The sequence below is a fragment of the Diospyros lotus genome, chromosome 4 (assembly GCF_014633365.1).
Source record: "Diospyros lotus cultivar Yz01 chromosome 4, ASM1463336v1, whole genome shotgun sequence".
NCBI lineage: Eukaryota > Viridiplantae > Streptophyta > Magnoliopsida > Ericales > Ebenaceae > Diospyros > Diospyros lotus.
Window position 1 is genome coordinate 41,227,990 of NC_068341.1, and position 27,275 is coordinate 41,255,264.

Consider the following 27,275-nt stretch of genomic DNA (forward strand, 5'->3'; position numbering starts at 1 on the left):
CATTAATTGGTCCTCTCCTCATATATTCAAACTATTTTTATCAGTTATCTTGTTTTCAGTAGGTGCTCCCCCAACTTTATTATGAATAATCTCATGTCTATTTCTATATTTTTATATTGATGCACATTCATTTTAACATGCTTATTGTAGAATTAATTAAGAGAAGAGAATGATCCTCGGTTTCATTTGATAGTGCTCAATATATACATGATTAGGAGATAGAAGTCCTACCTAATGTACAAGTCTAATCTATCTATAAGTACAAAATCTAATCTATTTAAATTTACAAATTATCTATCTGCAAAACAGAAATAATCAGCTAACTAATAGGAGAGAGATTCGGCCTTATCTCTAGCTTTGAATGCCCCGAATATTTAGGAGCATTATCTTGGATGTAACTTCTTAATAATACCACTGATTTCATTTTAATTCTCCACACTCCCCCTCAAGCTTGGGCTGGAAAAAAAATGTTGTTCAAACCAAGCTTGGAGCTCAATTCATAAAAAATTCTTCTCGGTAGAGCTTTAGTTACGATATCTGCCCCTTGATTATTAGTAGGAGTGTAAACCAGCTAAAACATCCCTTCTTCCAACTTCTCTTTAATAAAATGCCAGGCTATTTCAACATGTTTTGTTCGATCATGATGGACCGGATTCTTTGCAATGCTGATGGTAGATTGATTGTCACATAGCATTTGTACTGGTTTAGGGACAACCACTTGTAATTCTTGAAATATTCTCCTCAACCATATTCCTTCACAAAACCCTTGAGTCATAGCTCTAAATTCAGCCTCTACGCCACTCCTAGAGACCACAGACTCTTTTTGCTACGCCAAGTGACTAAATTCCCCCAAACAAATGAGCTTTACCCAGATGTTGACCTCTTATCACAAATTGAACCATCCCAATCAGCATCATTATACACTTCTATTCCTCGATTGTTTGCTTTCCAGAACATCAAGCCTTTGACAGGAGTCAATTTTAGATACTTTAAGATGCAATAGACAACCTTCATATGGACTTCTCTAGGATCATTAATAAATTGACTAACACAACTTATTGAGACACTTATATCCGATCGTGTATGGGATAAGTATATTAACTTTTCCACCAATCTTTGATATCTTCATTTATCAACTGGTGCACTTTCTTTGCCAAGATTTAACTTTGTAGTTGAATCTATAGGTGTGTCAGTCGGTTTGCAACCCAACATTCCAGTTTCTTTTAGTAGGTCTAGAGTATACTTTCTTTGGGATACCAACATGCCTTCTTTTGATCTTGCAACTTCCATACCCAAGAAGTACCTTCGATTTCCTAGATTCTTAATTTCAAGTTCCCTTGCATGCATTCCCTTGAGATTATTTATTTCAGGTTTGTCATTTCCTGTAACAATAATGTTATCCACATATACTATAAGAATGGTCAATTTACCTCCCAATGTATGCTTGATAGACAATGTGTGATCAACCTGACTTTGATTGTACCCTTGTTGTTTGACTGCCCTTGTAAATCTCTTGAACCAAGCTTTAGGTGATTGTTTGAGTCCATAGAGAGATCATTTGAGTTTGCATACCTTATCTGTCGTATGATTGGTTTCAAAGTCATGAGGGATTTCCATGTAGACTTCTTCTTCTAGAGTTCCATTTAAAAATGCATTCTTCACATCTAGTTGGTGAAGGGGCCAATCTAGATTTGCAGCTAGAGACAATAGGATCTGGATGGTATTCAACTTTGCCACCGGGGTAAAAGTCTCTTGGTAATCAATACCATAGGATTGAGTGAACTCTTTTGCTACTAGCCGAGCTTTGAGACAGTCAATCTGTCCATCTTCCCTATACTCAGCTCTGATACCATGTAGAATTAATTGAGAGAAGAGAATGATCCTCAATTTCATTTGATATTGATCAATATATACATGATTAGGAGATAGAAGTCCTACCTAATGTACAAGTCTAATCTGTCTATAAGTACAAAATTTAATCTATTTAAATTTATGTCACGGAACCCATGCCAAATTTTGTTGCGGATTTATTTTCCTGCTATGTTTCTTTAATTGCATGTTATGTTTTTTTATTATTCCATAGAATTCTCTTTTGTTCCAACTGTTAGTTAGTTAGAGAGAATATCCAGCTGTAAAGGTGTTTGGGATAAGACAAAATAGTTGGTTATGGGAGCTGCAATCTGTTGTCGCAGGACTCGCAGCCCCCTTACGATAGCTATATAAGCCCAAACGGCTCCTGAGAATGGATATCGAGTATCAATTAACAAATTCCAGATTTTACTCCATGCATTCTCTCTATCTCCCAACTATTCTCTCCCTCAATCTTCTTCTTCTCTCTAAACCTTTCTCTTTTACTACAACTCCCTAGCCAATTCTAATCCATCCCGGACGGAAGTTGACAGCAGTCTCAGCGCGACTGTGACATTTGGTATCAAAGCAACGATCCTGGCAGCAGAGGACCACGTGGAGTAATGGCCAAAGGCACTCGCATGAAGAATATGGAGTCACAACTCTAGCAAGTCACCTCAACCGTGGGGGAGTTCCAACATCGCGTGGATCGTTTGGAGCTGGGTTCTGAGAAGAACTACGAGGCTATTGGAGGACTCGAACGTAGGCTTGAAAATGGTTTGAATCAGATGAGGGAGGATATCAACCAGATGAGAGAGTAGATGGGGAATCAGCTTCAGCGATTCATGCTGATGTTCACCCAGCAAAACCAGGCAAGAATAGCTCCTGACTTCCCTCCTAGAGCTAGAACAGAACCCATCTTGCATAATGAGAGGGTGAACCGAGGCAATGGGACCTCAGAGGTTGAGGTTGAGCAGGATGATGAGATCGAAACTGAAACAAGAAGAGGAAGAGAGGACATAATTACTCCACCCCAACCAGGATTTCCAATGCCTAGAATGGAGATACCGGTATTTGAAGGAACTAATCCTAGGTGGTGGATTAGGAAGTGTGAACGGATGTTCAAATGGTATAATATACCAGTAGAAAGAAGGGTGGCCCTGACTGCAGCTTACTTTGACGATACGGTGGATGCATGGTTCCAAGGATGGACCCGAACGAGAGGGATTTACACCTGGCGGGAGTTTTCAGAGAAGCTATGTGAAAGGTTCGGGGAGAGGACCATGTCAGACACTATAGAAGAATTCAATAAGTTGAGGCAAGTGGGAAATGTTGGGTCTTACTTGAAGCGTTTTGAGGAGCTGAGGTCGTTGATGAGTGACAATGACCTCTGCCTGTCGGAAGCTTATTTTGTTTCTAGCTTCCTTAGCGGCCTCAATGAGGACTTGCGACCGATGGTGAAAATGATAAGGCCTCGGACGGCAGAACAAGCGGCGGAGAGTGCCAAGCTGCAGGAGTTGGTGGTTGAAGCCCTTATGAAAAAGCAGAGGCAGCAACAGAAGGTGACAACCGGTGGGAATTGGCAACAAGGGGGGAGCAGTAAAGGAACTTACAGAGATCCGGCTAAAGGAGGGAGAAATGTAGGTGGTCCGTATCAGGGGGGACAGGTGGAGGAGACTAAGAAGCTTCCTGGCGCGTGTTACAGGTGGGGGGATAGGTACTATCCTGGGCACCAATGCAAATGCCAACTATTACTGCTGGAAGGGGACAAGGATGGTGAACTGGATGCGAAAGAAGTAGAAGAGTTCAGAGAAACTAGAGGGGAGAATGATGGAGAAATATCCCTCCATGCCCTTAAGGGGATTACCAACAATAAGATAATTAAGGTGGAAGGGAAGGTGAAGGAAGACAGCTTGTCAATTCTGATTGACAGTGAGGGCACCCATAGTTTCCTTGACAATAGCACCGCTAGAAAGCTTAAGTGCCAACTCATTGGGACACCTCCCTTGAGTGTGGTCGTTGCTAATGGAAACCGGGTGTTGAGCAATTCGGCTTGCCTGGGTTTCATATGGGAAATGCAGGAAGAAGAATTTGAAGCAGACCTTAGATTACTGCAATTAGGAGGGTGTGATGTGGTGTTAGGAGTGGATTGGATGAAGGGAGTGGGTCCCATAAGCTTTGATTTCAACCGAATGGAAGTCTCATTTGAAAAAGAAGGGAAGAGGATGACGCTTACCAATGGGTAAGAGGTTGCGACCTGTAAGATGATCACGGGTAAGAGGCTGCAGAGAGTCCTCAAGAGCAAATGGAATCAGTTCACACAGCTGTTCTCCATTGTGGAAGTGGAAGAGAATCCTAATGGAGGAGGGCAAGGGGAGCTGCAACTCATTGTCTGCCACCAGCGTAAGAGTGACGACCAGGTATGCACATTACCCTTTATTGATGAATTGTTGGTAGACTTAAAGGACCTCTTTGTGGAACCTAAGACCCTTCCTCCTAACCGAACTTTGGACCATGCCATTAACCTAAAACCGAATGTAGAGCCAATCAATGTCAGGTCATGCCGTTATGCCCCCATCCAAAAAACTGAAATTGAAAGGATGGTAAAATAGATGTTGAGCCAATCCTTCATTAGAACAAGCCAAAGTCCATTTACTTCCCCTGTCCTATTGGTAAAGAAAAAAGATGGCACTTGGCGTTTTTATGTAGATTATTGCCAGCTTAACTCCCTAACCATCAAAGACAAGTTCCCCATTCCCCTTGTTGAAGACCTTATGGATGAATTACACCAGGCCAAGTTCTTTTCCAAGTTAGATTTGCGCTCGGGCTATCACCAAATAAGGATGAAGCCCAAGGACATCCACAAAACGACCTTCCGCACACACCATGGTTATTTTGAGTTCTTGGTGATGCCCTTTGGGCTCACCAACGCCCCAGCCACTTTCCAATTTCTAATGAACCAGATATTTGAGTCCTATTTAAGGAAGTTCATCCTTGTATTCTTTGATGACATCCTTGTTTATAGCCCCACCTTGGACCAACACCTCATCCACCTAAGAACCACTCTTGAGGTCCTTAGAAGAAACCAACTATTTATCAAAAAATCTAAATGCGCATTTGGCCAGAACCAAGTGGAATACTTGGGACACTTAATTTCAGAAGAAGGAATCAGCATCGATCCCAACAAGGTGGAGGCCATGCTCAACTGGCCAAAACCCATTACAATAAGGGCTCTTAGGGGATTTTTGGGGTTGACTGGTTACTACCGCAGGTTTGTTAAGGGGTATGGAGTCTTGAGCAAACCACTTACTAATCTATTAAAGAAGGGAAATTTCTAGTGGGGGCCGGAGGCAGACTTTGCTTTCGAAGTGCTGAAGTTGGCAGTAAGCAGGGTTCCCATGCTAGGGCTGCCGAACTTCAACAAGCCCTTCGTGCTAGAGACGGATGCTTGCGGAGTGGGGATAGGCGCGGTGTTGATGTAGGATGGAAGACCATTGGCCTTTCTAAGCCAAGCCCTTAGTCCTAGACACCTGGGGCTTAGTGTTTATGAGAAGGAGTTCTTGGCTGTCCTAATGGCTGTTGAAAAATGGCGCCATTATTTGGAGGCGGGAAGGTTTATTATCAAAACGGATAACGAGTCCCTAAAGTTCTTGCTCCAACAAAAGCTTCAATCCCAACTCGAAAAGAAAGGGATGACCAAGCTAATGGGTTTGGACTACTCAATCTAATACAAGAAAGGGAAGGAGAATCTAGCAGCGGATGCATTGTCCAGGTGCTAAGAAGAAGCCAGATCTGCCGCCATGACTGTGGTAATTCCTAAATGGTGTAAAGAGGTGGTGGACGGCTATGAGGGAGATGACCGTATTAAGGGCCTACTGGAAAAATTGGCTCTGGGAAGTGGGGAGGCAGAAGGCTATACGATAAGGGATGGGCTGCTGAGGTATAAGGGTCGGATAGTAATAGGCCACAAGGAGGAGCTTAAGAGTAAAATTCTGCAGCCACTTCATGAGTCTTCTTTAGGGGGACATTCGGGCATCCAAAACACCTACATGAGGGTGCGACAGCTATTCTATTGGCCCGGGCTGAGGGAAACGGTCAAGGGTTTTGTCTTGGGGTGTGACACATGTAAAAGGTGCAAACATGAGAACGTGGCATACCCCGGTCTCCTTCAACCACTGCCCATTCTAGAACAGTCATGGACAAGTGTGTCCATGGATTTCATCGAAGGACTGCCACGTTCTGAGGGCAAGGACTGTATAATGGTGATTGTCGATAGGCTCACTAAGTTTGTGCACTTCGTGGGACTGGCGCACCCTTACACAGCTTAGGAAGTGGACCGGGCATTCACTGACCAGGTAGTTGCTATGCACGGGGTCCCTGAGACTATCATATCCGACCAGGATAAGTTCTTTACCAGCCACTTTTGGAGGGAGTTGATGAAAAATATGGGCACGAAACTCAATCTATCGACTGCATACCACCCTCAATCGGATGGGCAGACCGAAAGGGTGAACCAAAGTCTCGAAACCTACTTCCGTTGCGTGTGTTTGCTGCAACCTAAGAGTTGGCATTGGTGGCTAGCTCTAGCTCAGTGGTGGTACAATTCCAGCCACCACGCATCAATAAAGATGTCACCCTTTGAAGCTGTATTTGGGTTTAAACCTCCAATTCTACCGGCCATCGAAGATTGTACCTCAGCTGCTGCAGTTGAAGAGTATTTCCAGCAAAGGAGAGGGGTGATACAACTCAAACAAGAGTTGGCATCAACCCAAAATTGATGAAGCAGTAGGCTGATAGGAGGAGGACTGACAGAGAATTCGGAGTAGGAGAGAATGTTTATCTACGGCTGAGGTACCCCCACCTTAAATCCATTTCACAAGGGCCGGTCTCTAAACTCAGCCCTAAATATTTCGGGCCTTTTCTCATAACGGTTAAGATTGGCAAGGTGGCTTATCGTTTACAACTTCTCGAAGGCTCCCACATTCACCCAGTCTTCCATGTTTCCCTACTGAAGAAGTCAACGGGGCAGGAACGGGTGAACCCAAAGTTGCCTGCGTTACCTAAGGAGAAGGAAGTCACAAAGGAGCCAGAGGCCATATTGGACAGAAGAGTCATCTACCATCAAGGGGCTCCTTTTATGCATGTGCTAGTCAAGTGGCAAGGAGAATCCGTGAGGGAGGACACTTGGGAGTATCTTCCCTAGCTACTACAACAATTTCCCCGGACTGTCAGCCACCTAAATATTTCTTGAGGACAAGAAATCGTTGAAGGGAAGGGCATTGTCACGGAACCCATGCCAAATTTTGCTGCGGATTTATTTTCCTGCTATGTTTCTTTAATTGCTTGTTATGTTTTTTTTTTTATTCCATAGAATTCTCTTTTGTTCCTGTTGTTAGTTAGTTAGAGAGAATATCCAGCTGTAAAGGTGTTTGGGATAAGACAAAATAGTTAGTTATGGGAGTTGCAATCTGCTGTGGCAGCCCCCTTAGGATAGCTATATAAGCCCAAACGGCTCCTGAGAATGGATATCGAGTATCAATTAACAAATTCCAGATTTTACTCCATACATTCTCTCTATCTCCCAACTATTCTCTCCCTCAATCTTCTTCTTCTCTCTAAACCTTTCTCTTTTACTATAATTCCCTAGCCAATTCTAATCCATCCCGGACGGAAGTTGACAGCAGTCTCAGCGCGACTGTGACATTTGGTATCAAAGCAATGATCCCGGCAGCAGAGGACCACGTGGAGTAATGGCCGAAGGCACTCGCATGAAGAATATGGAGTCACAACTCCAATAAGTCACCTCAACTGTGGGGGAGTTCCAACATCGCGTGGATCGTTTGGAGCTGGGTTCTGAGAAGAACTACAAGGCTATTGGAGGACTTGAGCGTAGGCTTGAAAATGGTTTGAATCAGATGAGGGAGGATATCAACAAGATGAGAGAGGAGATGGGAAATCAGCTTCAGCGATTCATGCTGATGTTCACTCAGCAAAACCAGGCAAGAATAGCTCCTGACTTCCCTCCTAGAGATAGAATAGAACCCATCTTGCATAATGAGAGGGTGAACCGAGGCAATGGGACCTCAGAGGTTGAGTTTGAGCAGGACGATGAGATCGAAACTAAAACAAGGAGAGGAAGAGAGGACAGAATTACTCCACCCCAACCAGGATTTCCAATGCCTAGAATGGAGATACCGGTTTTGAAGGAACTAATCCTAGGTGGTGGATTAGGAAGTGTGAACGGATGTTCGAATGGTATAATATACCAGTAGAAAGAAGGGTGGCCCTGGCTGCAGCTTACTTTGACGATACGGTGGATGTATGGTTCCAAGGATGGACCCAAATGAGGGGGATTTACACTTGGCGGGAGTTTTCAGAGAAGCTATGTGAAAGGTTCGGGGAGAGGACCATGTCAGACACTATAGAAGAATTCAATAAGTTGAGGCAAGTGGGAAATGTTGGGTCTTACTTGAAGCGTTTTGAGGAGTTGAGGTCGTTGATGAGTGACAATAACCTTCGCCTGTTGGAAGCTTATTTTGTTTCTAGCTTCCTTAGCGGCCTCAATGAGGACTTGCGATCGATGGTGAAAATGATAAGGCCTCGGACGGTGGAACAAGCGGCGGAGAGTGCCAAGCTGCAGGAGTTGGTGGTTGAAGCCCTTATGAAAAAGCAGAGGCAGCAACAGAAGGTGACAACTGGTGGGAATTGGCAGCAAGGGGGGAGCAGTAAAGGAACTTACAGAGATCCGGCTAAAGAAGGGAGAAATGTAGGTGGTCCGTATCAGGGGGGACGGGTGGAGGAGACTAAGAAGCTTCCTGGCGCGTGTTACAGGTGGGGGGATAGGTATTATCCTGGGCACCAATGCAAACGCTAACTATTACTGCTGGAAGGGGACAAGGATGGTGAACTGGATGCGGAAGAAGTAGAAGAAGCAGAAGAGTTCAGAGAAACTAGAGGGGAGAATGATGGAGAAATATCCCTCCATGCCCTCATGGGGTTACCTTTTTCAGAATTAGCTAACCAACTCCCTAAACGCCTGCATGTGTACCATGCCACTTGCACGATATATTCTCCCCTTTGAGTACTTATATCGTGACAAATTCCCCCCGCTTGAAACATTTCTTGTCCTTAAGAAATGCTAAGTAGACTGGTTGCTTGGGGAAATTGCCTCAGTAAATCAGGTAAGTATTCCCAAGTGGTGTTGTCTTGGTGGAGATTGAACCACTTCACTAGAACTTGTATGATGGGATCTCCATGCTTGTATAAGACTCTCCGGTTTGGTATTAAGTTGGGCTTTGCTGTAACATTCCCATTTTTAGATAGTTGAGGTAGGTTGGAGGCCACCTGTTATGTTCCCACTGATCTCTTGAGTAAAGAGACGTGGAAGACTGGGTGAATTCTTAACTCCTCAGGTAGTTGTAGTTTATACGCCACCTTTTCCACCCTAGCTTCTGTTAGATAGGGTCTATAGTATCTGGGGCTTAACTTGGTCACCTACCCCTGAGCAATTACTTTTGAGATAGGTTGGCCTGAGCTTCAGATATACTATTTCCCCCACACTGAACTCCCTTTCACTTCTACGATCCGTATGCTGCTTCATGCAGTTATGAGCCAAAGTTAACTCCTCCTTGAGTTGTTGCAACACCCTTTGCCTCTTCTCCAGGTATGCCTCCACAGTGTCCAGTGGCCATTGTGGTGTGTTCTCCTACTGTTGGAAGTAGTTGGGGTTGGTAACCAAACAGTGCTTCAAAGGTTGATCTCTTAATTGATGCATAGTGGCTGGAGTTATGCTACCACTGTGCAAGTGAGATCCACCTATGCCACCCCTTAGGGTGCAAAAAACATAAACACTGTAGGTAGCCTCCTGAACACACTGATTTACTCGTTCAGTCTGGCCATCCGTTTAAGGATGGTAGGCTGTAGACATCTTAAGTTTCACCCTTAGAGATTTCATCAATTCCTGCCAAAATAAATTGGTGAAAATCTTATCCCTATCTGAAATTATCGAGCTTGGAACCCCATGCGACTTCATCATTGTGACGACTCTAGGGTTTTGGCTAGGGTTTAAGAGGGAATTTGGTGAGATAAAGGAAAGAGAATGCAGAAAATGAGGGAAAGATAGAACTGAACAGAGAGAATTAGGGGGAAATAGAGGAAGAACCAAGGGAGGGATAGGAGAATTAAGGGAGAGAATAGAATTCCAATTCATTCATCAACATAACCCCCATCCTCCTCCAAGTAGCCTTTTATTGGCATCAATTGGCAAGTAATTGAAAGCATATTCTAGAAACAACTCCCATGTGCACTTCAATAGAATTAATAACATCTCTTAACAAACAATTGTAACTAAGTACAATATTGCCCCTCTAATTCCCCTTGGGTCGTGACAATCACCTGAATCAAGAAAGTCCCGGCCACTTCTTGGGCAGAATAGGGATGAGTTAGGCCAATGAAATGTGTAACCTTGGTTAATCGGTCCAACACTACCAAAATACAGTCCTTCCCTTCCGACTTAGATAGGCCTTCGATGAAATCCATACTTAATACTTTCCCATGCCCGTGCAAGTATAGGTAAGGGTTGTAATAAGCCCGGTTGAGCCATTTGCTGCAAGTGTCACAGGCTAACACATACTCAGTAACTTACCTTTTGAGTTGAGGCCAATAAAAAATCTGCTTCACTTTGTAGTAGGTGTTTCGATTCTCGAATGTCCTCCTAATGGGGATTCATGAAGGGAGCTCAATATCTTCTTCCTTAGTGCCTCACTGCTACCAATTACCAATCTCCCTTTGTATCTTATCACCCTTTGATTCAACATATACCCAAACTTGCCATTAGGATTCAAAATCAACTACTTCAATAACTCTTTCATCTTATCATCTCCATCATAGCTAGCCTCTACTTCTTGATACCAATCAGCATTGTCACAGGAACTACTTCAATGGACTAATGCTATTGTTTCTGAATGCATTCTGAACACTTGTCTCCAAAAAGTTTATATTATGTAAATTAGCCTTCAGTAGAGGCATTATGTACACAATATCAACTCTGTACATACTTAATCTTAACCATTTAAAGGAAACAAAAAATACAAGGGATAGGAGGTTTTAGGCCACACATTAAAAGGTGACTACTACTAATGCGAATAATCCAAATACACACTGAGCGTCTGATAGGCCCTCGGTCCATTGGACCTACCAAAGGCGGCCTAAGGGGCAGGGGGTAAAAGGAGTGGGGCTTGCGTAACAGCAAGCTGGGGCTGAGGGTAGTATGGGAAAACCGCTGGTTTGTGTGTAACAAACCAACATGTGCTGCCAGAGGCAGTTATGCTAAGTAAGACATGCTGAGTAAGACAGGGTATAAGTAAGGGAAAGAGAGATAGAAAGAGGTGTGCTGGTTTTTGTAAGAGATTGGGGAGAGCGAAGGCCTCTCGAATGCCCTGGGTTGTTCTTGTTCTTGATTGAAAACTCTAATAGCCATTGATAATTGATTACAATTTGGATTTCTAGGTGGGATCCTATCAATTTGATATCAGAGCGGTGCTAATCCTCATGGTGAACCTAATGGAGAGAGTGGGTGAATTGGAGTCGAAGATGGAGGGCATGCAAAGGGGAGTCGAAGCCATTAGAGGCAACATCCAGGCGATGGAATGAAATGTGGCTATGATGCTTGAACAGTTCGCTTTCATGCGAACGAAGTGGGACGAGCAGGAGTGGGAGAGGAAGAGCAAGTCCAAGGAGCGAGGACCTTCGGAATTCACCATGGATTTCGAAGTAACCCTTGGGATTGTGAGAGGTCACGACTTGGAAGCAGGAATCGGGGGTGGGTACCAGTCAGACGTACGGGGAAGGAGACTGGAGATGCCCATTTTCGAAGGAGAGAATCCAGATGAGCGGATTTTCTGTGCCGAGAGGTATTTCGCGATCAATCAACTAACGGACGAGGAGAAGATAGAGTCCGTCGCATTGTGTTTCGAAGCCGCGGCTCTGTCTTGGTTTCAATGGGAGACAAGGCGAAGAGGAATTTGGAGTTGGGAAGGCTTGAAGCAAGGTATTTTGGGCAGGTTTCGCCCCACTCAAGAGGGGTCGTTGGAGGAGCGTTTCTTGGCTTTCCAGTAAGAGGGGACTGTAACGACTGTTAAGGAGTATAGGAGGTTGTTTGAGACGTTGGCCGCGGCTGTGCCTGATGTTCCTGAGGCATTTTTGGAAGGCTAATTCCTAAACGGCCTCAACCCGGAGATAAGAGTTGAGATTAGGGTGTTGCAGCCATGAGGGCATGGCTCGATTGAATCATGGTGGTGGCTCAAAATATTGAGGACAAGAACGCAGCCCTTCAGAACTGTCATAGGGCAGCCGGACCACCCAAGAGTGGGTACTCTATAGCACCAACAATCACTAATCGGATGTCCCTTGTACCAGGGAAGAGTTTGGGTTCCTCCCAAAAGTCCGGGACCCAACTGGGACCCTGGTTTCACACTACCATAAATGGTGGCAACTTCCCTTTTAAGCGGCTTAGTGAGGTTGAGTGGAAGGCCAAGCGAGAGAAGGGCCTTTGCTTTCGTTGTGATGAAAAATATTCGATAGGCCATAGGTGCAAAAATAAGGAGTTCAAAGTTTTGATGATCTATGACGAGGAAATAGGCGAGGCGGTAGGAGAGGAGGAAGCAGTGCAGGGGGGGCGAGGAAGAGTTGGGGTGTTGGGGGGGGGGGGGAAGAAGTGATCAAGCTATCCATGAATTCGGTAGTTGGATTGACAATGCCACAAACAATGAAGCTGAAAGGAGATATCGAAGGACAACCAGTTGTAGTGCTTATTGATGGAGGAGCGATACATAATTTTATAGCAATTGAGCTGGTACAACAGTTGGGGTTGCCAAGAACAGAAATTGTCGGGTATGGAGTGATTATGGGAATGGGAATGGCGGTGCAAGGGGTCGGCATTTGCAAGGGGTTGAAATTGCACCTACAAAACTTGCAAATTGTGGAGGATTTTTTGCCCTTAGAGTTGGGTAGCTCGGATGTGATTTTAGGGATGAAGTGGTTAGCCGCCGTGGGGAAAATGAATGTGGATTGGAAAGCTTTAACTATGAAGTTTCAAGTGGGTGGTATGGCTGTAACACTGCAGGGAGACCCAAGCTTGAGTAAAACCATGGTGTCCTTGAAGGCCATGATGAAAGCTCTTAAGGGAAGTGATGAGGGGATGCTACTGGAATTGGGGACCATTACAACAAAATTTGAAGAAAAACAGTGGGAAATCCCAATGATGTTGCAAGGGGTGCTGCTGGAAGAGTTTGAAGGGGTATTTTCTAATCCAGAGAGGCTGCCACCATGCAGAAAAAAAGACCATGCTATTAACTTGATTCCAGGAACCGCACCAGTACATGTGAGGCCCTATTGTTACCCTTGCTTGCAAAAAAATGAGATTGAAAAACTGGTGGGTGAGATGTTGGGGGCTAGGATTGTTCAGCCAAGTTGCAGTCCATTTTCTAGCCTGGTGTTGTTGGTTAAGAAGAAGGATGGAGGGTGGCAGTTTTGTGTCGATTACAAGGCCTTGAACAAGGTAACCATTCCCGACACATTCCCCATATCGGTGATTGAGGAGCTGCTTGACGAGCTAGACGGGGCTATGGTTTTCTCCAAGCTGGACCTAAAATCTGGCTACCATCAGATTAGGGTCAAGGCTAAAGATGTTCCCAAAACAACTTTTCGGACACATGAGGGCCACTACGAGTTCTTAGTTATGCCGTTCGGGTTGACAAACGCACTCGCAACTTTTCAATCGCTGATGAATGATATCTTCAGGGAGTATTTAAGACGATTTGTATTGGTTTTTTTTTATGATATATTGGTTTATAGTAAGAGTTTAGAGCAACACACAAAGCACTTACGATGTGTTTTAAAAGTGTTAGGTAGAAAATCAGTTGCTTGCTAACAGGAAAAAGTGCTTGTTCGGGCAATCGGAGGTTGAATATTTAGGCCACATCATTTCCCAACAAGGTGTGTCAGCTGATCATGCTAAGGTGCAAGCGATGGTAGATTGGCCTACTCCTACAACAATGAAGGAATTGAGAGATTTCTTGGGGCTCACGGGATATTATTGACACTTCGTGAAAGACTACGACAAGATGGCAAGACCCTTAACTGAACGATTAAGGAAGAATAATTTTTATTGGGATGTGGCAGTCGAGCAAGCCTTCCAACAGCTTAAGGCGAAGATGATTTCCTTGCCCGTTCCAGCCTTGCCGGATTTTGGAAAACCTTTTGTGGTAGAGGCGGATGCTTCGGGGGAAGGCATGGGGGCTGTTTTAATGCAGGATCACCAACTCATTGCTTATTTCAGTCAAGCTTTTAGTTAGTTAGGAAGGATGAAATCAGTTTATGAGCAGGAATTGATGGCCATAGTCTTTGCGGTGCAAAAATGGAGACATTATCTTTTAGGGAGGAAATTTGAGGTTTGAATTGATCAAAAGAGTCTCAAATACGTGATAGAACAGCGGTTGGTGAGCCCCAAGTATCAGAGATGGATGGTAAAACTAATGGGATTTCAATTTGAGATTCATTATAGGCCGGAATTGGAGAATAAGGCAACTGATGGGTTATCACGCATCAGCCATACAGCAGCCTTCATGGCTTAGATAGTACCCAAAGTAATCCAATTGGATCAATTGGCCTGAGAAGTAGAAACAGATGACAGGGTGCAACGAATTATCAAGGATTGACAAACGGATCCTGCTTCCCAACCCAAATTCCAGTGGGTGGGCAGCCAACTGCTATATAAAGGGAGGTTGTATTTACCGAAAGGGTCCTCTCTCATTCCATTGGTACTACATGAGGGACATGATGGCAATCTCGAGGGTCATTCAGGATTTTTGAAGACTTACAAGCGACTGGTGGCAAGTGTCTATTGGCAAGGGATGAAGAAGGACATCCATAAGTATGTGCGTGATTGTTCTGTTTGCCAACAAAATAAATATTCTGCATTGACGCTTGGAGGATTACTGCAGCCTCTTTCTATCCCTAATCAAGTTTGGGATGATATTGCTATGAACTTCATTGAGGGGTTACTAAGATCGGGCAAAATGGATTCCATATTGGTTGTAGTAGACCGACTAAGTAAATATGGGCATTTTATCGGACTGAAACACCCATTTATTGTAGGGGAAGTGGTTGGAATTTTTGTTAAAGGAAATTGTAAGGTTACATGGCCTCCCAAGATCCATTGTATCGAATAGGGACAAAATTTTTATGAGCAGATTTTGGGAGGAATTGTTCCGCCTCAAAGGTACAAAACTAAATCGAAGCACCACCTATCACCCACAACCCAATGGGAAAATAGAGGTACTGAATCGGACTTTGGAAGCATACTTGCGTTGTTTTGCTTCCTCTCAACCGAAATCGTGGTCCATGTAGCTGCCTTGGGCTGAACTATGGTATAACACGTCCTACCATACAGCTTCGAGGAAGACCCCATTTCAGGTGGTGTATGGTGGAGAACCTCCAGCCTTGGTGAGGTTTGAAAGAGGGACCACGCCAGTGTCAATGGTGGAGCAACAACTGGCTATAAGATTTTGAATGACTTGAAGACACAATTGCTGAGGGCCCAATCTGTGATGAAGAGAGGAGCTGACAGGAAGAGAAGAGAGGTAAAATTCAAGGCGGGGGATTTTGTCTACTTGAAATTGAGGCCATATCGCTGGAAATTGCTGGACTGGCCGCTCCAATGAGAAGTTAGCTCCTAGATTTTATGGTCCTTTTGAAGTTGAGAAGGAGGTAGGACCGGTCGCTTATAAATTGACACTGCCCTCCCATTGCAACATCCACCCCGTTTTCCACATGTCCTAATTATGTGAGACAAGAGGGGCGTTGAAGGCTAGTGTGGAAGTCCCCAATCAGTTGAGTGCAGATTTAGAGCTATTGGTGGAGCCCGGGGCAGTCCTGGGGGTTCAATCTGGAACAAGAAGCAATCTACAAGGCAGGGATGTTTTAATTCAATGGAAGGAATTGCCTCCTTTAGAAGTGACATGGGAACCGTTCGACCTCATTCAGCAACAGTTTCCAGATTTCCACATTGAGGACAAGGTGAAAGTTAAGGGGGGAGATAATGATAGGTCCCCAGTCCATTGGACCTACCAGAGGCGGCCTAAGGGGCAAGAGCAGGGGGGTAAAAGGAGTGGGGCTTGCGTAACAGCAAGCGAGGGCTGAGGGTAGTAGGGGAAAAGTGCTAGTTTGTGTGAACAAAACAAACCAACATGTGCTGCCAGAGGCAGTTATGCTGAGTAGGACAGGGTATAAATAAGGGAGAGAGAGAGAGAGAGAGGTGTGTGTGGGTTTTTGTAAGAGATTCGGGAGAGTGAGGGTCTCTCGAATGCCTTGGGTTGTTCTTGTTCTGGACTGAAAACTCTGATAGCCATTGATAATTGATTACAGTTTGGATTTCTAGCTGGGATCCTATCAGCGTCTGCTGAGTATAGAAAGATCTTTGTGTGCCATCAGCCTTCCCACTATAAATCTGTGCGAGAACAAAATCTCTCTTGAGCCATCAACTTTAGCAAGGATTTCATGCTATTTGACATGTATGCCCGCGCACATACACCAAATGCAAGCAATCACTCAATCATTCTCATATATGCTCTTGATTCAAATATGCAAGTCTCATGAATATGGCACCTGTGAGCTCTGGAAGGAAATTGTTGTCTCGTTCTCTTGGTCTAACCATGTGTCCACATGCTGTAACATCCTCTCTGCTGAATCACTCGGGCTTTGTTTTCCAAATAGGGATGTAAGCTTACCCTTCAAGATTATTTGGCTCCTTAATTTATTTTGGACCATAGATAAACCTCAGACACAGAAATGATTTACCCCACAATAGCCTTAAGCCACAACACAAAATCCAAAAATTCTAGCTCATAGTTTAGCTCGATTTTTTGTATCCTGACAGAAATTGTAGACAGTTTACCTGGGCTGTTGATAGTTTCCTGTAAACTGTCAACCATCATTCCTTCATGTTACTGTTCCCTTCAATTGAGGGATTCACAGCTCTAGCGTCAAACTGCCCACTGTTGATATCTTGCATTCAACAGTTTGATCCTGTTTTGGGGGATTTTCTCACATTTTATTATATCAAGACCTCAATTTTAATCCCCCCAAAGTATTTCTTAGGCCTCCCTAAGTCATGTTAGGGCATTTTGTACCTCATGGACTGATGATCAACCTGGGATGTAAAATGACCATTTTGCTCCTGGGGTCATTTGTCCATTTTATCCCTCTAATTCCTTTCTTTGGTCTCCAATTCAATTTATTTGGCCCAATATAACTCAGTTTGGGTGTAGAATTCTTTGGGGGTGTCACAAACTTTATTACAATGTCATTTTGAATTCTTCCTTTTTTCTTTTTTATGGCCACACATACCCTGTATTTAACATATACAGATGGTTTGCCATTGTGTATGTTGCTTCAAGCACATTTTTGTTATGTATTATCCATTTTTTTATGATTCTGAATAGTATCTTAACAGGTGACCCTGCTGTTTTTTTGTGTTGCAGTTGTCGCGGATTATTTACTTGTTCTCTAGTAACATGCATGATGCTTCATTGTCACTCAGTATTCATACTACTTGTGCTCGCTTAATGTTGAACCTGGTAAATGCATCAAACTTGACAATAGTCACAGATTTTGTGTTCTTCATTAGGTTGATGTATTTTAAAGATCCAGGCTCAAATGTTGGACTTGTGGTTGGTAACTTATATTTCTTGTGTTACCCAATAAGTGATTCTTTTATTCCTGTTTTAGGTGGAACCAATTTTTGAGAAAGGCATTGATCAGCCATCTACGGATGAAGCGCGGATTTTACTGGTTCGTGTTTCATGTGCCTATATGAATTAATCCTGTTCTATAATAAAAAAAAGTTCTGGCTACAAGTATTTTAATTTGTGGACTTACTTCAATTTCCTTGATGGGAATACATATATTGCTTACTGTTGTAGGGGCGAATATTGGATGCTTTTGTTGGGAAATTTAGTACATTTAAGCGCACAATTCCTCAGGTACTTCAGATTAGATGCTTTTATTACTCTTACTGAATTTCCGAGGATATCTCTTTGTGGATTTATGTACTGTTTCTTGTCTAGTTTATTTTATGAGGTGTTATGGGAAACTGTGACTTTGTATTGGAGCATCTTTATTGGGGTTTACCTTCATGGCTAGATACCTTGACTTGTAGATATAAAGTAACAGGTTCTAGAACCTACTGCTGAAAACCTTCAGAAGTACCTTCTGAGACACTTTAAGCCTGGGCTTACAGGACAAGGAAATCTTCATATTATCGCCCTTCTTGTTTTAATCTGACCTAGTGGGATTAAGGCTTGTGATTGTATTGTTGTTGCTATTGCAAATGTTCCCAATGTCATACTTGCTGTTGGCAACTCTGCTAGGAGGTCATTTTGCTTTTCTAATTGATTTTGCATGTGCCCTAAAACTGGATTGTCAGATTGCTATTTCCACAACTGTGAAATGGTGCAAGGGTATTGAATGATGGTGTCTTATGTACTTTATGTGGAATGCTTTTGGGCACTGAAATGTTTAACGTGATTTGTGTGGTTGAACAAATATTGTTGTCAATTTCTTTCATTTTTGTTCTTGCTTATTTTTTTCCTTTCCTTTTCTCTTTTCTTTTTTTCTTTTTTATTCCAAGGGTATGCTAACATCATATAATGGGATTAAGGCTTGATATGCTCTTTTGTGCTAGTAAGAATATATATGACAAAAACACCACGTTGAAGTTAAGAAAAATGATTTAGTTCAGTTGAATTGTAGATGTCATAGGAGAACTGAATTTTGCTGGAGACCTGTAGCTTCCCAAGATATACATGTGGTGGTTGTGGTCCTTAGCATTGATTAGTGGATTTGTTTTACTTTTCACAAAAACCTCATGTATTTGAATTATACTCTGTGAGTTGAAGTATGAGTTATTCTAAGCTCTAAAATATTTTTTCATAAAGTATTGAAAAAATTCCACTTTATGCAATCATAAGAAAAAAATAAAGATTTATTCATATATGACAATTGATAAAAAATAAGTAAAAACCATCCCACAATATAATTCTCCACTCACCAACAAATGGGCCCAACTTTATATATTTAAATCAAAGTTTGATTATGAGCTTATGAAAAACTCGGTTGGATAAAGACTAATGAATGACTTGTTTGTCATTGCTTTTCTCTCTCTCTCTCTCTCTCTCTACACACACACACACTCTTTCATCTGTGTGTCACGAATATCAGAAAGGTGGCTTATTTGGTTATTTGGGCCCACTGTATTAAAGGAGGAGATGACTGAGGAGAAGGTCATATGGCTGGTGCGGTAGGTGCAAACTGGTGTTGGAACGATCTTCTGGCAGGCTGTAGCATTGTTTGCAGTGGCGGCAGGCTTCGACAATACACTTCAGTTATGGCGAGGCTTCTGGCAAAAGTGTTTTGACTGGTCTGAAGTGGTCAGAGAAAAAAAGGGTTCCACAAGGTGTCACTGTCTGTCTGAATGGCTTCTGGATGGGCTGGAAGCACAGCGATGCTGCTGGTGAAAGTATTAGAACGCTCTGAATATGTCAGATCAGGACTCCAGATGCTTCAAGAAGATGATACTGCACTGGGCTCTGTTGATTTTCTAGGGTTGTGAGAGTTTCCAACAGCTTGAGAGATCTGTTAGAAATTCTCAATTCTTGACAACTGAAGAAATCGAGGGAGAGCAGAATCGAATTTTTGCTGTGATACCAATGTAATGCGGAACAGCAGTAAAAATTACAGAAAATAGGGGAGGAAGAAAAGAGAGAGAAAAGAAGACAATGAAGAAGAATAAGATGAAAATAGAAATCAGCAACATTTCAATCACCAAAGCTGAAAAATAAGGTTACATTGTTTTGCCTATTTATAGGCAATTAAGGATAACCTATCTAAAAGATAACACTAATCTTTTAAATTTTAATTATAACTGTAAATAAAATCAAATTGCTAACCAACTAGGATAAAGTCAAATATCTAATAGAATAAGATAACACAAGATGAAATCTAATCTAAATCTTATTTAAAATTGAAATCATACTTAAGTATCCCTATCATTATACATCCATTTCTGTCTATTCCTACGTGGATTTGGTATGGTATATGCCTATTCCTACATGGATTTGGTATGGTATATATATTATTTTTATATTTATTTGGCATGCCTATTCCTACATGGTTGGTATAACATGTATACCTATTCTGACATAGATTTGGTGCGGTATATATTCATATTCCTACATGGATTTGGGATAGTATGTACCTTACATGGATTTGGTATGTTATGTAAACCTATTCCTACATGGTCTTGATAAAAGTATATATGTACTCCTGCATGGCTTTAGTATAGTATATTTATACTTCTACAAGTATTTGGGTGTTGACAACCTGGCACAATGAAGATCATGTTTGACCCCATGCAATGGGTATTTTAGGCATGATTCCAAGTTATGATTTGATTGATAGGGCCTCTTCATATGCATCATCATGGATCTTTACCTATTGCCGATGATGGTTAAGCAAGGTCTGCCAAATCTCATGTGTTCATGTTTAAAATCTTATCCTCTTGTTATCCTGTACAATTCCCAAAGGACCATATCATTTTTACTTCTCCTGCCATGTTCCTGTATGTTGCTACCACATCAGTTTAGGCTTACTATTTGTAGGACACAGTTCTCTGCTCTTGCTGCATCACTTTGACTTTTTAAATTGTTTTTGCCTGGGATAATTCTTCATTTGCTGCTTGTATCCTAATCGAATAATTGGTTTTGTTAATATTTTAGATGACAATGTAGTTTAGAGTAGATTTTATTTGCATATACTCCTGCCTTCATGGGGACAAGCTTTTTTAATTGAATTTTGAGATGCAAGATGAACCATTTGATTATGAATTATAAATTGAGCTGCATATTTTTAAAGGCCTGTTTTAGGTATTAATTTATTTTTGAGCTATTGTTTTTGCTGAATGGATATAAGAAACTCATTTTTGTTGCAGAAGTTGTCCTGTTTTCTTGACTTGTATTTTGTAGTTGTGGCCACATAAAAAGTGATCCAGGATTGATTCTATCAAGTGCTTATCTTTTAAAGCCATTTTCTTGGTTTTGTTCCTAGTTTCTCTGCTCGTTGTTGCACTCTCTCTCTGCCCAATTTTTTGGGTATGCCTGGTTTCTGCCTTTTTTGACCCTTCCTGTTTCATTAGATTTTGTTTGAGACTTAAGGCTACCGCTAATGGTTTTGGAGCTTTTGTGCTGTCCTTTATTCTATTTTTGCTAGTATTGATTTGTATTATGTTCTCTTAAATTTTATTCACTTTTTTTTTTTGGGTTGGGGGGTGGGGTGTTAGCTACTGGAAGAGGGGGAGGAAGGAAAAGATCGGATCACTTTGAGGTCAAAGCTTGAGCTCCCTGTGCAGGTGATTTTGATGACTTAAGATGATGCAATTTGACTTGTTTCAGCTTTCTTATCATTTATTTCTTTTTGAGGTTCACAATATTTGTGGGAGTTCATTTTTGTCAACTTGTTACCCCATGGAATTTTGCAAGAACCAAATAAAAGTCTACCTTTAACACTTAGTCATGTGAATTACCATAGTTGGTGATTTGCTTACCAGTTCAATCTGTTATTATTATGCAATTACTTTCCCTTTGATGTTGCCTTCCATAAGTCTTAGATTTTGCTCTTGATTGTATTTAACTTTATGCATTAAGGAAGTTTTGACAATGAGCCAAAAATTTTAAATGTTATCTGGTTCAGTTTTTGTGGTTTGGATCATGTATCTTCCTTTCATTTGATCTGTTCAGTTAGAAAATAATAATTATGAAGGAGGCTAACCCCTAGTGATGTTTTACAGGGATAGCATTAACGGGATTTTTTGGTGTCATGAGGTGGTTGGCATGTGAAAGCTCATCACTTTGTCTTAAATTGGGTCTTTAAAAACAAATTGAAGACTTAAACTTGCCAAAAAAAGGGAAAGAAAAATCAGATTATTATTTTCCTGATTAAATTCTTCCTAATTAGGAAAGATATATTCTAAAATGATTTGTTTAAAAAACTATGTATTGCTAGCAAAGAACCAGCAGTAAGGGGCATACGCAGTTGTAAAACAATGAAAGAAGAATCTGTGAGGATATTTATCTACAACAACAAACTCATTTAAAAGCAAGGTGAAAGTGGAATGACAAAAAGTAAGTTCCAGTTTCTACCACAAGAAGATGGATAGAGGGATTTGTTCTGTTAAGGAAATGTGATGAGCTTTCTATGGCCTCAAAAGCTGTTATATTTTTTCTTTCTCCAAATTTTCCATGTCACACAAAAGTGATCTTCCAAATGCTTCTAGGCAACTCCTTGGACAATCACAAGTCCCACGGTTCAATCTACAAGGTTAGTAGATGGAATTAAGTTGCTTGGCAACATAAAATCCAAGATGATATGTAATTCTGAAACATGTGAACATTTAGCAGTAGTGTTAAAACTGCGGTGGATTTTCCTAGGATGGATGCTTTTGAAAGGAGCAAACGAAACAATTCATGTAGTTAAAAATTATTACTACATTAGATGTTAAATTTGTTGGTTCATGCGTAAGTATAGTGGTTTTAAAAAATAATTTTTTTTGAGAGAACCACAAATGCTGGATAATATTGTAGAGCTACAGCTTCTTTTTTTTTTTTACTAAATCTAATATGGCTTCTCATTTCTTTTCTCTTTATATAGAGCCAAACAACCATAAAGGCTAATCAAGGCATTTACAACAGCTTTGGAATACAAAAAGATTCCTAGAGAATTAATGCTATATTGGAAAACAAAAAGACTACTATAAAGCCTTTCTTAATACTTTAAATGCTGTGTATTTAAATGCTTCTAGAAACCACTTTAGATGCTTCTTGATCTGCTGAAAATCATAAATTATCTCACAAATTCCCCTATTAATTTGTGATTTTCATTTGAGCTTTGAACTTCTCGAACTTTTCTGAACTAATTGCCTTGGTGAGCATGTCTGTTGGCTGCTCATTTGTACTCACAAGCTTTAGTTGAATTTCACCCTTCTGTACTAAATCTCGAATGTAGTGATGTCTGAGTTTAATATGCTTAGTCCTGGTGTGAAAAACATGATTTTTTGTCATAGCAATAGTAGGCACCTCTTGCTTCTGGCCTAGGTTAGCAAGTAACTTTCTCAACCAAACAACTTCACAAACTGCTTCCGTAGCTGCAGTATACTCAGCCTCTGCTGATGATAATGCAATAGTTTGTTGTTTCCTTGAACTCCACGAAATAATGTTACTTCCCAAGAGAAACACAAAAGCCCGAGTCCAAGTTTCCTGGTTCCATTAAGATATCTCAGCACCCTTTTCGTTGCAGAATAATGCAATGTGCTCGGGCTACTCATGAATCTGGATAGCATACTTAACGGCCTGCATAATATCTGGTCTAGTGTGGGTCAAATATAACAAGGAACCAATCAGAATTCTATGCAGCCTTTCATCTACCTTCTTGGACCCATCATCAACTTCTCATTCAATGCCATAGGAGTGGATACAGATTTTGAATTCAGCATCTGAAACTTTCTCATAATATCAAGGGTGTATTTTTCTTGGGAAATGAAAATTTCCCCTTTTTCTTGCTTCGCCTGTATGCCAAGAAAATGCTTCATAACACCCAAGTCAGTCATTTTGAATTCATGCATCATTGACTGCTTAAAATTAGCAAGTAATTTCAGGTTATTTCCCATGTAGATCAGATCATCTACATATAAACATATCACCATAAAATTTTGTCCACTCCATTTCACATAAAGTGATGGCTCATTCGGACTTCTATGGAAACCACTTTGTTGAAAATAGGAATCTATCCTGCTGTTTCAAGCTCTAGGAGTTTGTTTAAGGCCATATTCCTCTAAACTTTTTCTTCTTTACCCTTCAGCTCATAGCCTGGAGGCTGCTCCACATAGACTTCCTCTTCAAGCTCTCCATTAAGGAAAGTTGACTTCACATCCAGCTGATAAACCTAAAACTCTAATTGGGCTGCTATGGCCTGTACCATTCTGATAGTTTCAATGCGTGCCACTGGTGCAAAAGTTTCATTAAAATCCACACTGGGCTGCTGGACATACCCTTTTGCAACAAGTCTTGCTTTATTTTTCTGCATGCTTCCATCTTCATTATACTTGGTCTTAAAGACCCATTTCAAGCCAATCACTTCCTTTCCTTTAGGAAGGTCAACTAGCTCCCATGTTCTATTCTTTTCTATTATTGCAATCCCTTCATCCATTGCCTTCAGCCACTTGTCTTCTTTTATTGCTTCTTCGAATTTCTGTGGCTCGCAAGAAAAAAGAGCAAATTCTGCATTTTCATTGTCTGAATAACTCCAGAAATCACCATACCTTTCACGAGGTCTTCTAATTCTACCTGATCTTTTTAAATTAGGGGCTGGAGATGAAGATTCTACTGAACCTGTGGCTCCAGAACCTGAAACCTGTCTCTAGAAGTACTTCCAGCTTCTGTATTTGCTGGATTTTGTGTCTGATCTGCTTCTTCAGTCTCTATACTTTCTGCAGGACCAGAGTCAGTCACTTTAATTGAGTTTTGAGAGCTGGAACTCCATTGCCACACTGCCATTTCATCAAATATAACATCTCTTGCAACAATCAACTTGTTAGTTTGGGGATTTAACAATCTATATCCCTTGGATTTATCACTATATCCAACAAATAACAACTCTTCTCATTTTTCATTAAACTTATCCTTGTTAGGAGATTTATTTAGGGAATAAGCAGGGTAGCCAAATTCTTTTGAATTACTTACATTTGGTTTTCTGCCAATCCATGCTTCGTAGGGAGTTTTATTCTAGACTGATTTTGTAGGGGAACAATTTATGATATAAGCTGTTGTGTGCTCAGCTTCAGCCCATAAGTTGTTAGGCAGTCATTTTCCTTTTAGCATGCTTCTAGCCATCTCCACGATCGTTCTATTATTTCTTTCAGCCACTCCATTCTGCTATGGGTTGCAGCTTACTGTAAGCTACCTTTGTATCCCTTCTTTCCTGCAATACTCAAATGGGTGGTATATGAACTCACCTCCCCCGCCCCCCCGCGATCAGTCCTCAAACCTCAAAAGTCTTTATTTTATATCCACTTTGCCTTTCTACAAGAGCCTTAAACTTAAGAAATACAGAAAAGGCATCTGATTTTGCATGGATAAAATAAACCCAAATCATTCAAGTATAATCATCAACAAACAACAAGAAATATCTCTTATTACCAAGATAGGGGGTTCTTGTTGGGCAGAATATATCAGCATGTACTAACTCCAGCGGTGCTTTGGCTTTCCATGCTGTTTTTGGAAATGGAAGATGATGCATTTTCCCAAAAATACAACCTTCACATACATGATTTTTCTGCTCAATTCAGGGAAGTTCTTTCACCATCTCCTTTTGCTGCAAAAGCTGAAGTCTGCTCTGATGTAGGTCCATACTGCTAGTGCCAAAGTAGGGATTCCTCAATGCTTTCTCCCTTGAGAGCCAAGTCATTAGAATATGACATTGCAAGTGGAAACACCTTGTTTTTGGTCATTTCAATTTTTGCCACGACCATGTTCTTCTTCTTGTCAATAACCTTGCACTCATTGTTATCAAAATGAATTTGATAACCCTTTTGAACAAGCTATCCAACACTTAAGAGATTGTGAGCCAAATTGGGAATGTAAAGTATGTGAGAAAACAATTATGAGAGAAAAATCTAAGAATCACATCGAGAACTGAGAAACTGACTCACCACACTCACAACAAAAGTAATGTCGGGATGAGCGACTGTGAGATAGTTTAGTTTGCCTACCAATCTTCTATACCTTCCAGGATTTGAGTAAGACTCCCCTGTCCCGGCAAGAGTTTGACGTTTGGGTCCATTGGGGTGTCAATCGGTTTGCAGTTCACCATACAAGTTTCTTCTAAGATGTCAAGTGCATACTTCATTTAAGAGATTGAGATCCCATCTCTTGATTGAGCAACTTCAATACCCAAGAAATATTAGAGTTTGCCTAGGTCTTTAGTCTAAAAGTGCTGATGGAGATGTTCATTCAAATTTTGTATACCGACCTGATCGTTCCCTGTGATAACAATGTCATCTACATAAACAACAAGGTAGATACATAAAGAAGAAGAATATCGATAGAAAACTGAATGATCAGCTTTATTTCGAGTGAGACCAAAGGCTTGAACCACAGTGCTGAACCTGCCAAACCACGTTCGTGGAGATTGTTTCAGGCCGTAGAGAGACTTCTTGAGTTTGCAAACTACATTGGACTCTCCATAAGCAACAAAACCAGGTGGTTGCTCCATATAAACCTCCTATTGCAAATCACCGTGAAGAAAGGCATTCTTAATGTCAATTGATAGAGCGGCCAATTACGTGTCGCAGCCATAGAGAGAAATAAGCGAACAGAGGCCATTTTAGCAATTGGAGAGAAGGTATCACTATAATCTAGTCTATAGATTTGTGTAAAGCCTTTGGCAACCAAGTGGGCTTTAAGACGTTCCACCTGTTCGTCAGGGCCCACTTTAGGGGTGAACACCCATTGACAACCAACGGGAGTCTTTCCTGGTGGCAAAGGCACCAAATCCCAAGTGCGAGTAGAATGCAAAGCACCCATCTCATCTAACATAGCCTGGCGCCAACCAGGATGGGACATGGCTTCACCTGTGGTTTTAGGAATAGAAACAAAAGAAATGCTCAAACAAAAGCACTATAAGCAGGTGACAAACGATCATAACACAAAAAATTATAAAGAGGATGTGGATTGCGAGTAGACCGTGTACCTTTGCGGAGTGCAATAGGAAGGCTGTCGGGCTGAGGATCCATGGCAGGAGTGACCACTGATGAAGAGAGTGAGTTAGGAGAGTCGCATTCAAGAGGAATGCCAGTGCTAGGAGCAGGATGAGGATGACAGTAATAAGTAAGAAGTGGAGGGGTCGGGGAGTGTGGATCGGAAGATGGAAGTGAAGGGTCCACCCAGGAGGAGATAGACAGATCTGATAATGGCAACGTAAGAGAAGGAATAGGCAATACTTGGTCAAGACGCTGTGAATCAGGCTGAGCAACCGAGAAGAAGGGCTGTTGTTCAAAGAATGTGACATCAGCAGACATAAGATAGTAGTTCAACTCAGGAGAGTAACACTTATAGCCTTTCTGTAACCGGGAGTAACCGAGGAAAATACACTTGAGGGATTTGGTAGCAAGTTTATCCTGTCCCGGTGAAAAGGAATGTACAAAACAAATACAGCCAAATACACGTAGGGGAACAGAATAAAGGGGCTGGGAGGGGAACAAAAGAGAGTGAGGAATGTTGTCCTTTAACACTGAAGATGGCATGCGATTAATCAGATAACAC

General features: G+C 41.6%; 1 protein-coding gene across 1 annotated transcript in view; it reads left to right on the forward strand.

The window, feature by feature from the left end:
* LOC127799545 (uncharacterized) overlaps nt 1–27,275 on the forward strand; it is a 72,677-nt gene that overhangs the window by 8,563 nt on the left and 36,839 nt on the right. The window contains 4 exon segments of the mRNA XM_052333674.1: nt 17,388–17,483; nt 17,635–17,697; nt 17,829–17,888; nt 21,242–21,310. Of these exon segments, the coding sequence (XP_052189634.1) occupies nt 17,388–17,483; nt 17,635–17,697; nt 17,829–17,888; nt 21,242–21,310 (288 nt within the window).